This window comes from Dreissena polymorpha, chromosome 1 (genome assembly GCF_020536995.1).
Source record: "Dreissena polymorpha isolate Duluth1 chromosome 1, UMN_Dpol_1.0, whole genome shotgun sequence".
In the NCBI taxonomy this organism is placed as follows: Eukaryota; Metazoa; Mollusca; class Bivalvia; order Myida; family Dreissenidae; genus Dreissena; species Dreissena polymorpha.
This window is the reverse complement of record NC_068355.1, coordinates 8,326,046-8,344,530: the sequence shown is the minus strand read 5'-3', so window position 1 is coordinate 8,344,530 and position 18,485 is coordinate 8,326,046. Positions and strand designations below refer to the sequence as shown.

Below are 18,485 nucleotides of genomic sequence, written 5' to 3'. Positions count from 1 at the left end.
TATATGGTCATACACATATTTGTTATCATATTTTAGTAAAAAGCGCGTATGTGCAATACCATAAGCGCAGACCAGTCCATCCAATAACTCAAGCTCGTACCGCGCGTGAAACACGTATACTGCACAAAAATGGCATCACACATAGGGAACATAAAGAACATTAATTTTGCTCTGCAATCATAATCAGCCCCATCCGAAAATTATCAAACATTTTTGTGACGATTTGAAAATTGCTGTAGGACATAACCTTCAACCCTTTAAGGCCAACAAGAACTTTAATGGCTCCGTAGTCAGAACCTTATGATATTCCATCGTCATTTAATATTACGAGTTCTATATTAGAAAATGTTCCAATATGAGCAATGAGTTGACACACATGACTATGAGCTTACCATTAATGAATGGCATTTTGTGACTTGTGAATTATTAATACAGGTGTTGTTTTAGAAGTGCCATTGAGTGCAGTGTGTCGACTGGGCTTTACTCGGTGACTACATCTAATGCAAATATCGCTAACAATCATTAAATATTGACATACGTATTTCTCGCGAAGAATATTTTAAATATGAACCATCTAAAATCCGTTTTCATGTGAAAAACTAGTGCTTGGTCACCGTGTTTGTTAAGATATTGGGAGCGCTCTTAGACTGGCAATCGAGCCCGGGACATCGTGATCCCTCAACGACCATACTACTGCCCGGGACATCGTGATCCCTCAACGACCATACTACTGTATTAATACCATGACCCGGGACATCGTGATCCCTAAACGACCATACTACTGCATTGCTACCATGACCCGGGACATCGTGATCCCTCAACGACCAGATTACTGCATTGCTACCATGACCCGGACATCGTGATCCCTCAACGACCAGATTACTGCATTGCTACCATGACCCCCCGGGACATCGTGATCCCTCAACGACCATACTACTGTATTAATACCATGACCCGGGACATCGTGATCCCTAAACGACCATACTACTGCATTGCTACCATGACCCGGGACATCGTGATCCCTCAACGACCAGATTACTGCATTGCTACCATGACCCGGACATCGTGATCCCTCAACGACCATACTACTGCATTGCTACCATGACCCCCGGGTCATCGTGATCCCTCAACGACCATACTTCTGCATTGCTACCATGAATGTCTTCATTCTAGTCCAAATAAAGGAGCAAGTGGTCTAATATAGAGAAACAAAACAATAAAAAAATAAAAAACAATTAAATGTCTACTAAAAGTGTATTATAGAGGTCTAAACTTAATTAATACCCTTTGAGAAGAAAGTATTTTATTTTGAGGACGCTGATTAAATTAAGACATTTTCCTCATCATCAAACTTTTTGTAAACGCTAGCTTTATTTATTTTTAAGTTTAGCGATTATAAAATGTTCCATACTTTTAATTAACAGTTGTACTTCTAACCGTGATTATGCGAAAACGTCACTTTGAGAGCTGTCTTTACAGTATTCGAATTTTATATAAACAACGTATTCAACAATTTGCAAACTATAATTATAACCATGTGTACATCTGTACTAATAAGGCGATTTCCTTAAAATGCTGTTTCTTTTTTATAAGTTGACAAGTGTTTTCTCAATGGTTTGTGATACTGCTCTCAATATTTTTTATCAAAACATAAGTAAATCGGACGACCCCTAAATATTCATCACAATAACGGTATTTCACCACATAAACAACATGCCTTTTATTCACATATTTTTTCACAGCGAAACTAGGCCATACACTGTAAACAATACACTGAAAATAAAATCAGTCCAATTTTATTTTTGTAAAGGAAATGTTAAACATGATTAAATAATAATGCTAAATTTTATGTATTTTTTTCATCTTGATTTATGTATTAATGGTTCATATTATCGGCACCACCTAAATACATGTAGTGCCGTTGACGACATCATTGCACAAATATGTATTGTGTCTTACTGTTAAGCTTTTATGTTCAAAATTCTCAGAAAAATGACCAAATTAAAGTTCGAAAATCACATTTGCTTTTCCATTATTGAAAGCCCGAGCAAACGCACCGAATTTGTCAACCCTTTAATTATATGTTTATAGAGCATACATTTTTTTGGAGTTCGGTGCAAGATTATTCAAACTGTTTTAACCATAACACTTTAAAAACGTCGCTTCAACAATATTTACAATAAATGAATGCAAAATCTCAAACAAAATTTCGTTAACAGCTACAACTGGCAAACTTATGTAAACAAAGCCGCTTGCGTGAGAGTGAAGTACGCAGTGATTTCACATACATCCTATCTCGTTATGCACGGATACCGCGTGCATTGTGAAAAGGTCGGTGCATATTGATTCATAACATAAAATAACTTATGTGAGCGATTATGCCAACTTTAACGACATCAAGCAACGATAAGATGCACGCTGATTGAATTGATCTTAACAAGAGACAATCTGCCCTGACGTCCCGAACGATTGATTGAGAAAGCAAGACCGTGAGTGCCTGCTGATAGGCTTGTCACAGCATGGGATGCAACTGACATACGAGCATGTTCCTTCTGTCGTATTGCACGATGAGTGTGCATTTTTACGGAGCTGACAACCGCTGTTAGCCTCGTTAACATGTAGTCCAAAGCCTTGACATATTAGCATACATGGATCGTAGAAGTGAATGGTTTGCAATACAAAGACCTAGTATCAGACATGCGAAGGAGTTATGTCGATGCGGTTTGTATGTAAAGGTAATACTTTATAAGAAGTTTTTTAATAAGATTATTTATTTTTTTTAAACTGTATGAACGTACAAATATCCGTCACCCATAAAGAGAACGTGGTTGTTACTGATCCACGTTCGTTGTATTCTATTATTTTAAGTAACCAAATTTTTATAAATAAATGTACCTCCTAAGATACTATTAAATCGTTAAAACCGGTCCGTGATAAATGTGATGGCACCATAGCCATGACGATTTTGATATATATTTGAAGAACGATGACAGTGTTCATGTATGATGTAAACTAAAATTTAAGAGAAACGTCCGTCATCCATCGCGAAAATCGTATGTGAATTACCAACACGTCTTCACTAATGAGCTATCGAAACTTCACTTGGAACATGCTAACAGGTAAACCACGTGCACTGATAATGAGATTCACAGCCGACGCATTTATGTTAATGTCCATTCTTACGTTTTCCCCTTATTCCGTAACCCTTATTTGTCCAATGGTTACATACACAGCTCGTTACCCGTAACGGACTAATGCCTGAAGTCAAATAGCTTATTTGTATTTTTATGAATACAGATGGCCATAATTTTTATTTAGAAATGTACTTAGGTATGATTTAACCATCATCGATTCTAAATGAAATCATTGTATTTTTCTATGAGGCAGATTATAAGCGTGTATCCTTGAGTGCATTTAGTAGTTTAAACCATCCGAATCCCTTTAAGTAATTATAACAAGATCATTCCAGTGTAAGAATCTGGTATGCGTTTACCTGCTTTCAAAATCAATCCGTTATCATAGTGATTTGAACACATATACCCGAGTATGTAATCCAAAAACAAAACGGTCCAAATAAAAGACAATTATATTGTCCTAAAATAACAGGCAATGTCTTTACTGGCAATTGAACAATGAAATATAACTTACCGCCATGTTTAACTTAAATCCTCAATCATTTGACATTAAAGATGATACTTCAAAGCACGATCAATATTGTAACCCGTTTCCACTCAAGTAATCGATTAATCGGGTTTCAAAATCACTTGAATTTTGTTGGAACTGTGTAAAATCCACGAATACATGAACATATCCCACCTGCCCGACTACATCCAGATAACAAGACGCTATCGTATCAAGCACATTCGAACCTCTGTACACCTGTTATCAGGTACTTGAAATCCTCAAATGATTTACTGTTTCAATAACACAACATTCAACAGAAATTCTTCCGCATTTTCGGTTCTGAAATTCGATTTTAAGCGATGTTAAGAGCCACACTGGTTAAAGCGAATTTAACAGTTCCAGTGCGCCTCATTGACAAAACGGCAACAATTAATGAAATATTCGAATCCAATCGTCACGCGGGCGTTAAATTCAGATAAAGCACACTCTAAAGTCAAACTTGACTCATTATATTAAACACAATGAATTTTAGATCTTCCCGGTCGATTAGCACTCGCCATGAAGTGAACAGCGTGACTTTGCCCTGAGTCATCACAAGGGACACAATGTCGTGCACTGAGCCAGACCTTTGGTCAGTAGATTCTGGACCACATGTTTCCACTTGTTTCGATCCGTTAAGTTAATTTTGTAAAGCTAACCGCAAGCACTTAACTCCTATGATTGTGATCATATCGTTTTATGATTTTCAACAACGAGCCACTCATGGCGAATAAATCCTTGGCTTTTGTTAGAAACATAACGTGTTTTTATTTCAATGTGAACATTAAAACTGTTCAATCTATTTGATGGTTTACCACATGCGATTATTGCCGTAAGTTGGTCCTAATGGCAATGTTCGACTCTCCCAGAAACACGTGTAAACGGAATAACTAGAAATAAGATAGGCGATGATACTATCCCTCTAAATAGGTTTGAGAACAAAATATCAAAAAACCCTTGAAATAATCCAATTTGCAAAACTAATCGCTAAAATATCACCATGTTCATAACACATAATTTAATGCAGAAAAAAAACCCACGCCATTTAATTCGAACTGAAATTACGGAATCATAGCCACCTGTGATCGTTGCTTTATTAAAGATCTAGTAGAATCTACCGACGAACGAAAGGTAAATTATCTACATCAGCGTAGACGGTGTTAATACAGGTATATTGGTAGACTGTCAGGTAATGTGAAACGCTGCCTATCTGATAAATTACATCATGTTCGCTAATGACGTACATTTCACAGATTACCTGGAACAGAGACAGTAATAAACATTTGGCGGTGAAACCAAACGGCAATTGAGCGCCTACTATTAAAATTTCGGCGTATGCTTTAAAATTCTTCCCCAGCTGCTCAAAAACGCATCAATGCATTTTTCTAAAATGCATTTCATCTACATCCGATTGTGTCGTCTGGTTTCGAAACAAAGCATGCTGCACTATGTAAATTGCGATAGAGCGCTTCCATAAGATGTTTGATATGGCTTACTATGTCTAGAATTGTGGATTTTTAAACAAAGTCTATTTTAAAATTACCGATTTATCTACATGCACACCGAGTCACCAACTTTTATTGGTAAATGCTTAGAGAGTCAATCTAGTCTTGAATGATAATTATTGTGACAGCAATTGTTAAACGGCGTCATACGTGGGAACTTTTAATTTTAATGGTTTAAATCCGAAATACACAGTCGAAAGTATCTCACGTACCTCATGTCGCTGGTAAGTTTGGCCTCAAGGCTTGGATGGCAAAACATTTTGCAGGAAAAGTGGTAACTGCTCTGAGCATTACTTGCAAATGTGTTTTTTAAAGGGACCTTTTCACAGATTTTGGCATGTATTGAAGTTTGTCAGTAAATGCTTTATATTGATAAATGTAAACATTGGAACAAAATAGCTCTAGTAAAAACAATAATAAATTTAAAAAAAAGTAACCCTCAACTGGGCTCGAACCACTGACCCCTGGAGAAAAACTCTAACACGGCACTCGGCCATCCGTGCTCATACCATGGTTGTTGTATTTTATACTTTATTTAAAGCAATCCTCGTAGTGTCACACATGTAATGACAACAACAGAGCTCTACATTATTCGATCGTTTCGCGTTGCAACGCTATATAATTTTCAGGTTTTTAAATCGTCAAAAGATGCATATAATGGATATTTTAGAGCATGGTAAAGGTTCAGTATTACTGTGTCCCCACATATATCATGACTACATCGAAAATTTGCTAATTTCTTTTAATTTTGTCAATTTACCAAAACGTGAAAAGGTCCCTTTAACTCCTCAGTAATAAAATTAGGGTTTTCTTTTCAAACGATGTTATAATAATTTCATATATCATCGATATAATGGTTAAGTTAGACGTAAATCTATCGCGTGGTTCGCAGTCATGGAAACATTGGATACAATAAATACATATTTTAAGACTTTCTATTTCATAAATTCTAAATAAGGATTCTCGTCTAAACCTTCTATAGACCTTAAGAATTCGTCTATCGGACACATACCGATACAATCCGAGGCATGTTAATAGCTAATGAAATAAGTAATGGGCGTCAGAGATAATAATGGTTAGGGCAAGGTACGCGTTAGTGTAAATATTTAGTCTCGAAACGAATAGAAATGTTATTAGCCACAATAACAAAACTGATGATTGATTTTAAATCGATACATACTCGCATACCATATCGTCGTAACATTTTTCTCACACCTATTAGACTTTTCAATATTAAGGTTTAATCGTCATGTTGTTAAAGTGAGAAATGGACTCAGCGTTATAGTTTGGTTATTGAAATGCAAATTTGCATGAACGATTATCCAAACAAGTAAGTTGATCCCGTGCAACCATAATACTGTATTATGTTATAATAAAATATGATATTACAGTTATTGTCAGACAGTAATAAAGAGCAAACAAATACACATCAGTACTGGGTTTCAGATTCGGCCACACTTCAAAAGTTAAAATATGGTAAACGCCCAAACCATAACTGTCATGGCACTCGAACGTCAGAACAATGAAGAATTCAAACGAAGAAACGAAGACATTCAGACGTTTCGCCACCTGTTTTTTTTAATATCAAAGCACAAAAAGGGTTTCAAGTGTCCTCCTTTTTAAGTTTTAAAATAAATGCTTTCAAGCTCAGTTTCTACGATGTTCGATTGTACGCCGCGAAAACATTTCAGATGAATGAAAACGACCGATTACCAATTAATTGTTATGGTATGCGACCTACATGTTGATGTAATCGTTAAATCACACAAGTAAACCACAAGAGTGACAGAGTTATCTCCCTTACGAAAGTTCATAGGACTATGAAATGAATTACCGGTACCTAGTAAATTGATTAGTACAGAGATTATTTAATTTACCGCTTCCCGAGATTTTGTCACGGATTTAACCCAACATTTTGTCAAGGATTTAAACAATACACTAACACTGCCCACAAAGGAGCGACATAACACATTGAAAACTAGTTTCGCGTATGAAAAGTCCTCATTTTAAATTTATAAAATTAGAAACCATTTTAAAAGCGAAACGTTTGAGAACTGTATATGATTTTGATTTGTTTTATTAAATTTGCTAGCAGCACATGGATCAGTTAAGTACCAGATGCATCCTTTAGTATCACTTAACCGGACCGCCGATTGGTGAATGCAATATACTTATAATCGACCGAACAATCGTTCGAGCCCCTATCGCACTTTTTTCTTTGAAAAGGTTATATTATTGTTATTATAACGCAGCTCTACATTATACGGCATTTAATAAAACATTTAAACATAACACAATCTTTAAAAATCCCTTTAATGATTTAAGATTTGTTAGCGTCAGGAGATACTATGTCGTATTTGTTCAATAAGTGAACACGTGGGAGCAAATTTAAAAATGGGGCAGAATAAAAATTCGAATTTATGCAACTAACAGTATGTATTTTTCTCTTCAATCAGGCTTATTTCAGAATGCGTTACTGTTCAAAGCATGCTCGCTAAAGTTCATAATAGTAATTAGAGGCAATAACAGGGATCTGTATATATCGCATCACAATGCTTGCTTTTGAAAATTATTCTGTAACAGACACATATAGGTGTGCATACATTCTCTTGTTAAATATGTTGAGTAACGCTATGTGAAAACCGGGCTTAATGCACGAATGTAGTGTCGTCCCAGCTTAAAATGTGCAGTCCCAGCTTTGCGCATTTGTATGTTATATACCGTTATGTTTAATGTCAAAGTATGGATTATTCTGAGAGATCAAGTGATGGTTTTTCAATAATCGCCAGCGCTTAAATGCATCTCCGCTTCAGTCACATTATATTCCACGTGAAGCTGTAAACATGATGCCCCAAAAACATAGGCTAAAAGGCAAACGATACACATTTCATCAATGTAAATAATACCATTAAAGCAATAACATTGTTGTATGCGTCACCACTTTACATAAACAGTAGGGGAGACGAGAATGTAAACATTTGAAAACAACAGGTGGCTGTTTAATGGTGTACCGCAACAAAAAATTCACTGGCCGCTCTCATCTGTGGCCCGCCATTTATACTTTAACAAACAACTACCCGCTCGACAATTTTGATTTCATAAAATACAAACTACAAATTTGGAGTGCATATAAATAAATAAATAAATAAACGGATTCTGATAAATTTTTGTTTGTGACGGAATCCGCCCTAACGACCTAATAAATAGGTTGTATTAACCTTTAGTAGCAAACGCAAAAGCTTAGACGCTACCACTACACCAGGCAAGGTTTCAGACAGTAGTATAAACGCTATATCAGTAATACATTTTTCGGCGTTAGCTGTATACGCCAGCTTTTCACCTTAACCTGACCTTTGTTAGCGTCCAATAGAATTCAAATAAAACTTCCCGCGGCCAAGTACAGATGAATACACTTCATTGACTGCATTGGCTGATTTGAGAATACGACCAGAACATTGGAAACATGTCCGCGTCTTTGTAACACTGTTTTACTGCGTGTTCACAATGAAACAATTTTATATCTAATGAAAAGGCTTAATAGATAGAACAGTTTTACACTCAATCTCGACATCAATACAGTTTGTGCGTCCACGTTTTATTTTCAGAAGATTTTCAGCGCGAGAACGTTTGCATTTAAAGGCTATGTTCTCATATTTAGTACTAACTTCCATATTCCTGTCAACATGTTAACATGTTAAAGTATAGAGAGCAGTGGAAGCGAAGACTCACTTTAATGCACTGCATTTCAACTCGCGAGGTATATCGGGTCAATTTGCGGCCACTGTTTGTGAATGTCAGAGTTTACATACAGGTCATCGCTGCGTCTACCCTATGTGCTGTTCGGAGTTCGCGGCCAGGAAAATAATCGTTACATAATAAAGACGCTATAGCGTGAACTAGGTGAATTGGAATTTTCTTTAGACCAGACAGATGTTAAATGAAGATATCCAGCGATATCATATGGTATGTCAATAATAAATTCTTAATGTGTTTTACAACAATACCATGATAAATATTATTTTTAATTAATTTAACAAGAATTATGCCATCATATTGACTAATGAATTAAGCATGAGCGCAATGATTCTCGATACTGTTAATAATCGAATCAAATAGCAACGCCAGACAAACCACTAAAACAGGTTTGTTCGAAGAACGCGCGTATAAATATTCAAAATATGTACGGATACTTCGCGTGTGGCCGGTTGACTCATATGTTTTAATTTCAATTCCATTCTTCTTTTGGTTTTCTGTTTTGTATCTATACGTTTATGACCAGCAATATGTAATAATGTAAAATAAGCCGCGAAAACTCCGCGTATCATCCCGTACTGCGTTTGCTGCAGCGAAGAACTGCACAGAAAAAGATATTCGCTATCTTTGATTTCATTCATTGAAGTCTTTACCTTTCATTAACTGCAACCACAATCAACGCCGTATATCTTTTTTAAAGATATTTCTTGTTTTTCTTAACCGTCGATGCGTTACAAACGCTTTCTTATTTCGAACACATTTAATCATATTGCGTAGACACGAGTGTTATTTTAACCCATTTATGCCTAGTGGACTCTCCCATCCTTCTAAATTGGATCAATTTATTTCCAAAATTACGGTTGTCTAGTATATTTATTTCTATATTTATAATATATCTTACAGAAATTCCTTGTAGCAAACAGCGCAGACCCTGATGAGACGCCGCATCATGCGGCGTCTCATCTGGGTCTACGCTGTTTGCAAAGGCCTTTTTTCTAGACGCTAGGCATAAATGGGTTAATAAATGAGTAGAATGGATGAATTCGTATTTTATTCAGTTTGCAAAATTGCGAACATGTCGTTTGTCAAACTGAAATATGCATCTATGACAATGATTGGTTGCTATGCTATGTAGTTGATATAATTGCATCATCAGTTTCATTCTCAATTTATCTTTCTCTATGTGTTGTAACAAAATATTATGTAATTAAAATTTTAATGCGCGATTAGTTTTTTTTCATAAGTGTAATGAATAACCTGGATGACGGTTTAATGTGCATGCTTGCGACTGATCGTCTACAGCGATAACTGTTATTATTGACGGATCTAAAGTGTTTCAACTATCGAACTTGTGAAATACCACCAATCATCTTCACATAATCAGCGAGTGAATTATTGTAGATCCAAAATATCCACCAGTGCATGCTAATTGCAGATTTAACCCATTTATGCCTAGTGGACTCCCCCATCCTTCTAAATTGGATCAATTTATTCCCAAAATAAGGGATGTCTAGTATACTTATTTCTATATTTAGAATATTTCTTACAGAAATTTCTTAAAGCAAACAGCGCAGACCCTGATGAGACGCCGCATTATGTGGCGTCTCATCTGGGTCTACGCTGTTTGTCAAGGCCTTTTTTTCTAGACGCTAGTCATAAATTGGTTAAGACTCTATCAAAATAGTTTATCCTTTTTTGTGAGAGCTCTTGTTATGAGAAAAACATTTATGCATTAATTTTACATGATATATTTTCCCACAAAATGATATTATTCAATGAAATATTTGCTAGTTAGAGATGCCTTTTCTTATAGGAGTTTAGCACAGGGCCGCCGTATGAATCAGTCCCCTATTAATGGATGCTAAAAATTTTGATGTTTTGATTCCATTATTTCAGATTTTGTCCATCTTACCATCAATGGAAGTTAACGGATCCAGGGTGCAGGATCACGTGACTGTGTTTTCCCAATTAAACGTTAGTGGATGTAACACAGCGGTAAGTGCTGCTTTTTTTCCAAATAACTATTTAAAACAAACTTTCTTAAGAATTTCAACTAGTGCATACAAGACAGATCTTTATGCTGCTTATGGCAATTTGAAATACATCAGAATTGTTTTATTTAATAAGTCTGTGTTGTTGTTCAAAATGCACGATTATTCGTCCCGCAACGTGAAATTTCGTCACCGATTTCAGACGTATATAACGATTTTATCTTATACCTTAAAGCGAGATTATACGATTTTGTATATGTGTTAAATTGTAATATATTGATAAAATATGTTACAATAACACAAAATAGGCAAGAAAATTATACATTGAAGACGAATTTCATAAAATGCAGCAAAGACAAATTAGCGCCCCGAGCCGATTGTGACGAAGATATTTCGTGCATATTTTCCTACAATAACCGAAGCATTCGTCTTTTTAGTCAGTGTTCGTGTATAGATATCGTTGCAGTAATTTTAAAAATGAACCGTTAAACTTAATTTAGATTCACAGCGTCCATGCATGATATACATGCTTGCGAATTCGACTGTACAGACATTTTTGATTTCACAATTAAATATCTGGCTTATTTCGCATTTTTGGACACATGTTCTTCTAAACTTTTATTTTAATTTAATTTGAAATATATGTTTAATAAGTTTTTTAAACATGTTATATACACTCCTAGATATATGACAAAATCGTTTAATCTCGCTTTAAGATACCGGCAAAACAGCAAGAAAAACTGTCTTTTATACACTAACTATTTTTGCAAATGAATTTCAATAACTTGAGATATTTGCAAAAATAAAGTGCTTAACGAACGGTGTGTTTACATTATGTCCAGCCCGTGTGTAACCCCCTGAAAACCCCGTTGATTCTGCACCCTGTGATCAGACATCTGTGACGCCAAAGTGAAATAAAGCAGCACATGTGTTGCACATGTGTTGCTTCTTCTCGAGCAAAATAATTGCATGTATGTGTGTCTACCATCATACACATTTACAACTTAATTTATTTGTCAAAACCGGCCTAAACTAGTTCGTGTTAGTAAAAGAAGAAATTGTGAATGAAGACACTGTTGTTTTTTTTAATATATTTTAATTTATGATTTATTGGTTTATACATGACGCAGATCGAGAGCTGTCAAGTTATCGACACACACATTAAATGTTTATGAGAAAAAAATATCATAAATATAACATCAGAAATAAACGTTTGAACTACTTATGTATTTATAGGGACGTTGTTATCAATATGGATATGGCAGTTAAACCATTACGATTCTTCCTGTTAACTCGTACCAGATATTTCATCAACAGTTTTCGTATTTCATAGATTACTTTTTTATGACTTAAATTGAACCAATATAAAAACGTGAATCATGCCATTTTTATACATCGTGAAGAAAGGTGCATTGTACACTTAATAACTTTAAAGGTAAATATAAAAATTTTGGTAATGCTTAAAGGTGAATGAAGGTAAAATTGAAGTTCCATACATTATTGAATGGAAGAACTTTAGGCTAATTATTAGTAGTTCTATATTCGTCTGCTTTTACTTACAATCTGGTATTCAGAAAAATGGATTTAATAAATTTACCGACATTCAAGCGGGCAATGGCGGTGAACGCATCGCCTTTAATAATAACAAGGACGACACAGACTATGATGATGATAGGAGGAGGAGGAGGACGACGACGACGAGGAGGAGGAGAAGGGAGGAGGACGACGACGACCACAGCGATAATTAGTTAAATTTAGTTGATGCAATATTAATGATTACTCTAGCCGCTGATCTAGAAATTATATTGAGATAAAAAAAGTTAAAGCGATGTATATGAAAATTGAAATAAACTAAATAAGCCTAGTTCGTAATAACCCATGCATGTCGCGATCATACTGAAAATGAGCTAGCTAGCTAAAACTATTACTGGGGTATGCCGATTGAAAAAAAACGACAGTAATAATTACCCGACACTCACAAAAGAAATAGAACATTGAAATGTTCAGACATTGTTAGTGCGCCTGTTTTATCGAATACAAAGAGGGAAGTATTCAGACTTCTTTAAATATGAGTCACAGTTACGAATCATAGTTTTATGTCGTCCTAAGAAGAAAGCACAAATAAGAATTTAAGACGATATAAACACACATATACACATGACTTACTTTATAACCTGCGACATCACCTCAAAGAAAATATGATGATGATGATGATGATAATAATAATAATAATAATTATTATTTTTTTTTATTATTATTATTATTATTATAATTATAATAATAATTATTATTATAATTATAATAATCAAAGTTCAAAGTTTATTGGCAATCGGCAATACAAAAACATGCCTTTAGCCATTTACAAAATAAGTATGGCAAACACAATAATAACGGTTACGTAATATCATCACACACACAAAATATACATATAAATAGTTAAGCATAATATACATGCATATAGAAAATAAAAATAATAATAATAATGACCATCATACGTTGCAAAATATGATACTGGTATGATATATATCACCCGAGGAACCTAAAGGGAAAACGATATAGATATGACTCGCGCTGTGGGAAAACTGGGCTAAATGCATGTTCGTAAAGTATCATCCCAAATATAGCCTGTGTAGTCCGTACATGATTATCAAGGACGACAGTGTCCGCTCTTATGGAAGACTCGTAGCAGCGAAAATAAAGTCTAGGCGGAAAGAGGCGTCACTGATCAGCAGTCCAGTTTTACTAGAACGATATTTAAATATAGGCCCTCATTCCTTACCGTTTTATTTGTTCTCTTGCTGAACCAGGCGTCGTGGTTCCTGGATTGAGTTCCAGAGGTGGGGACCAGGGTTCCGTCCTCGCAGAGCAAAACGTAGTCACCTTCCACGTCGTACACGGGCACTCGTGCATCGCGACCTATTGGCGGCATCTTCATTGGTCGGCAAAAGAAAGTTGTAAGGAGCGAAAATATATCAATTAATTAGGTCGTTAATCATCTCTGAAATACACAGCAATCAATTTGTGCAACCTTAACAATAAATTTATGTCCGAGGTTGAAACATTTTGCTGTATTATTTATAGATTTTATTTTCGTTTAATAAATATATTTCTATTTATAGTATGTTTGCAACTACAGTGTGATTAAAATTGCTCTCGAATTTACCACTAGAATTAAGTATCCCGAAAAAGCTACAAGAACAAACACATTGTCCATATATAGGTTCACTTTCACTGAACGAATATACATTCGACGATCGTATCTATGTATGTTTAAACACGAAATATTACCCGTTTTAACTAGCAACATTAACGGATAAATACATCCATTGTGTTTACTTTTAAACTTCATTTCACTTTTATTGGCTATCCATCCTTTGAATCTACCTTTCAGCGGTTTAGCACTAAAGTTTAATATCAAACAAATACACTAGCACGGCCGCTATGACAACAACTATCCTTTGTTGACCTGTCCTTTGAAAAAAATACGAACCGATGGTCAGTCCAACTCGAGTTGTCACTCTCGATTGTATAGTTTCTACAAACAATTATCCAGTTTTTTTATTTCTGTTATAAAATCGCTATTCACTGACCAGTAATAAATGCGTCAAATTCGATCGCCATTATTTATCTGACGGGTTTAAAGAACGATCCATCAATATGTCCGCATTCTCTCAAAATGATTTTATCATGCGTCGTGTGTCGTGATGAGTTACTCCTGTGTGAACTATGCTTTCTTTTTGGGCCAATACTCGTCGTTAAAAAATGACTTACGGCCTTGCTGCAAAGCTGTTGTTACTATTTTTACCAATAGTGTTTACTCCTGACCTTTTGAAGCTTCCCGGATAACATTATAGGCCAATATAGTCATTAAAAAAAATTCGAATAAAATGTTCGTCTTGATGGCAAAGTATATGTGAACTATGACGATAAACGTGTTTATTTGATATAATTTAACCCGATTAGGCTAAGCGAACTGAAAATGTGTTTCTTTTGACAGAAACAGATGTATCACTTTTTTCTTTCAGAGTTTTTTTCTAGATAACGGTTGTTATTTGGCCACCATTGGTGTTGCTGCTGCTGCTGCCGCTTCTGTTGTTTTTGTTTTTTCTTCAGCGGTTGCTACTGATGCAAAGTATTTGTAGCGTCTGAAAGCAGTGAGGTCAGGCGGTCGATTAAAGATATAAAATAGGTTATTGTGCATGCGTTTGTTATATTTAATGAAAATGATTTAAACGGGAAAGATTCGTGATGAATATTTCATCTTTTTCATGTTTACACGCAAAAAAATCTGAGCACGTTCAGAATAAATATTTTTGGCGACATAACTATGTTTCTTTTATTATAAGACGTTTTTTTCTGTAGTACATGTATATTCGTTATGACTTCCAATTACAATACGAATAATCTACTACAATGCTATGCTTTATCATATAAGGATCATTTTGCTCGTATATATGTGTTCACATTTTTGAACACGTGAAGTATTTGGTTTCATTGGTGTTGCATTACATGAATGTAACTTTAATTGAAAATAACGAATTTTTAAACTGCAAAAAAAGAACAAAAATAATGAAGAAGGCCTAAATAAACCTGTGTAATGAATACCATCCGTCGGTTACCTAAACTAATCGGGAGGCGGAAAAGTACAACGGGCGAGGCATGGTCAGGGGTGATAACCCCAAAAAAGGGTTAGGGTAAGGGTTAGTGTTAGGGGTCGGGTTAGGGTTAGGGTTGGGTTTAGGCTAACCCAAACCCTAACCCGACCCCTAACACTAACCCTAACCCTAACCCTAACCCTCTAACCCCCCCTTGCGCAATACCATTCCATGCCTCGCCCGTTGTAGTTTTCCGCCTCGTTAACGGGTATATACCATTCAATTATTGCAATACAATTTCGAAATAAAGGAATTACATTTTGGTTACAAAAACAACACTATAAAGTATGCTTATATGATGCATAACAATTAATAGGCATCTCTACAAGAAGTGACTATATATCCTTGCATAAATGTGTTACTCGATCATGAATACGTGTAATAAATTATTAACGATTCTAACGGAATAAGTTGATAAAATATTTGATTTTAGCGATTTGATGGCCAATTATTGATTTTCATTTCCAAATCGTTATTTTCTAATGGTTTTACACGACAACATTTCTTACAAACTTTAGTCTATGACCATTTGACTCATGTGTTTACTGATGACAAAACATTTAGCAATTCCATCAATTTACGATCTACCAGTTTTATCATTTATTCCAGCAAACTTTCAATCGGACTTAAAGAGAGTACCTCTCAAAAACTCCAACTTCACCAACCGTAAAGCAATCGTATTTTTATTACTCGTGTTTTCTTTATTGAATTATTGGCCCTTAAAAATTGCCACACCAGTCGGCTGTCGCTTGAACTCAAAACTTTGATGTGGGCACGATGTAACGTAAACATAACATCTGGTACTTGTTCACTCAAAGAAAATATAAATATCAATTTCAATGAATTGTTGGCGCGTTAAACCACTTTGTACGTTGTTTCGTGTTTTATTGTATTTTTCATTACTCTTTTTTGCGGAATTGTGTATGATTGATTGGTATTTAGATCTTTATTTTTTTGAAGTAGGAGATTATTGAACATAAGAAGGGTAACACTAACCATATGGAGGAGTGTTTACGGATTCTAAAAAATCATAATATGTATACACACCGGGCATATGTATTGTTTTGCAAATTACAAATGGTTACAAAGTTCGCACGACCCTTACGGGATAACCAGGCATTTGTATGTGTCACCTGCTGGCTCTTGGATACATTTTACAGAAAGTCATGTCTATGTTTCACCATATATCTATGAAAATACCCTCTGAAATGTTAAAAGTGATATGCTTTCGCTTAAAACCAAACAGCGCTGAAATATGATGATGCAAAATAGAAACTGATATCTGTTTAGGGTATTGCAAAATGTATTAATTCACGTTACTCATTCGCTCTAAGTATCAATTCACTTCCGCTAATGTTTGTTCATGTTAAACTTAAGGCCGCCCAAGTATATATTTGCTCAGTAGGTCATAAGCCTACGATTTATTTGACTAATGAAAACCATTTAATAAACACCTAGAAAAGCGGATGAATCCGTTATAACGTATTTACACACACTCCGACGCGAAATACCTAAGTGACCAGCTCATGTTTGAACAGGCACAGCCACGCCTTTTGGTGAAACGGAATTGGAATTATCCTCTTTAACCTCATTCTTGGGCTTAATTTAGTCACCAAATAATGCGAGTCTGTCGGATGAATATAAAATACGTTGCTTATTTGCATCGTTGTTTCACACATTCTTTTAATTGCTGAAATAAAGTATGACGTATCTATAAACAAATCTGAATGAACAGTCACTTTTACAGCCGGAGTAAATAAATTGACAACGAGTTTGAGGTTGGACTAACGTCGTTAGACACATGGCGTCACGTATAAGGCCATGATATAGAATATTTCTGTTTGGTATCCAATTGCCCAACTACAAGCACGTCCGTTGATTAAACTTTATCATAAATAGCTAAACAAAATACCTGGGTAGTCACTAAACTTTTCGCAATTTCTTAACATAGGCCTTACAGGATTGCAACTGGGATATTGAAAACTGTAATCGATGAACTAGAATGCTGATGATATTTTTTATAAAGAACACAAACACACAATAAAAACATAAAGCACTGAATGTGTGTTGATCCTTGATCTAATATGAACTAACCTGCCTCTGCATGTTTGTAATGTGTCTTTTTGTACATTTCGATCATTCACCTCGGTAAGCTTGTTATAACGTACAAAGTCTGTGTACCTTTGTAATTTCCCAGTGAGAAGGTTTCTCAGTGCTTGTAAAAAATATCCGGACGATGGGTCGGAAAATAAAGTAATTGTAGTATTTTTGATTTTGGAAAATCTGACAAAATATTATTCTATTTTATTAGTTTCACTTGTGGCAAAAGTACATGGTAGTGTGAAATTCAAGTTAAATATGATTTATACCGCTGTGATAACCAATGTATCTCTATAATTGACTATAAATATTAATTTGGTTAAGTGGGTATAGAACCCAACCGTACACACAGTCTCGCGAAATATCGGTTAGCCATTCTATCGGGGAAACAACTGGTATACAGAGTGACCGTTTGGGACAGGAGTTATTTCGCTTGTACGAAATGTCTATGATTATCTTAAACAATACGAACATAAAAACCATCGCTGAACATTGCGCGGATAGCTTAACAGTATTTATTTTAGTATCTTGCATACAGTATGCGTATCATATTATGATCTGCTTCGTAATAAATGTCCTGATTACTTTACTTTGATATACTATAGGCTCACACAATTGTTTTATTTTTATAATTATGCGAGGCGCACTCAGCTCAAAGTATAAGACAACACATGTAAACGGCTGTATTTTCTTTATTTATAACTCACCAAATTAAATACTCTTCTCTAGCGATATTTGGTACATCAAATACCTCCATTGAGATATAACACTGGTTAGAACATGTTCTGGGCATCATTAGCCCACAGTTTGTGGGTCTG

General features: G+C 35.2%; 1 protein-coding gene across 2 annotated transcripts in view; it reads right to left on the bottom strand.

The window, feature by feature from the left end:
• The window catches only part of LOC127870249 (ras association domain-containing protein 9-like), a 40,324-nt gene extending 25,713 nt beyond the window's left edge, over positions 1-14,611 (bottom strand). Inside the window, exon 1 of one of the 2 annotated variants that reach the window (XM_052412889.1) lies at positions 13,692-14,611. In XM_052412889.1, coding sequence (XP_052268849.1) covers positions 13,692-13,847 — 156 coding nt within the window. In that variant the 5' untranslated portion in view covers positions 13,848-14,611. Of the gene's footprint in view, positions 1-3,648; positions 4,762-13,691 lie in introns of those variants that run through there. The other variant, XM_052412905.1, reaches the window with a different exon arrangement.
• Positions 14,612-18,485: the final 3,874 nt, after the last annotated feature.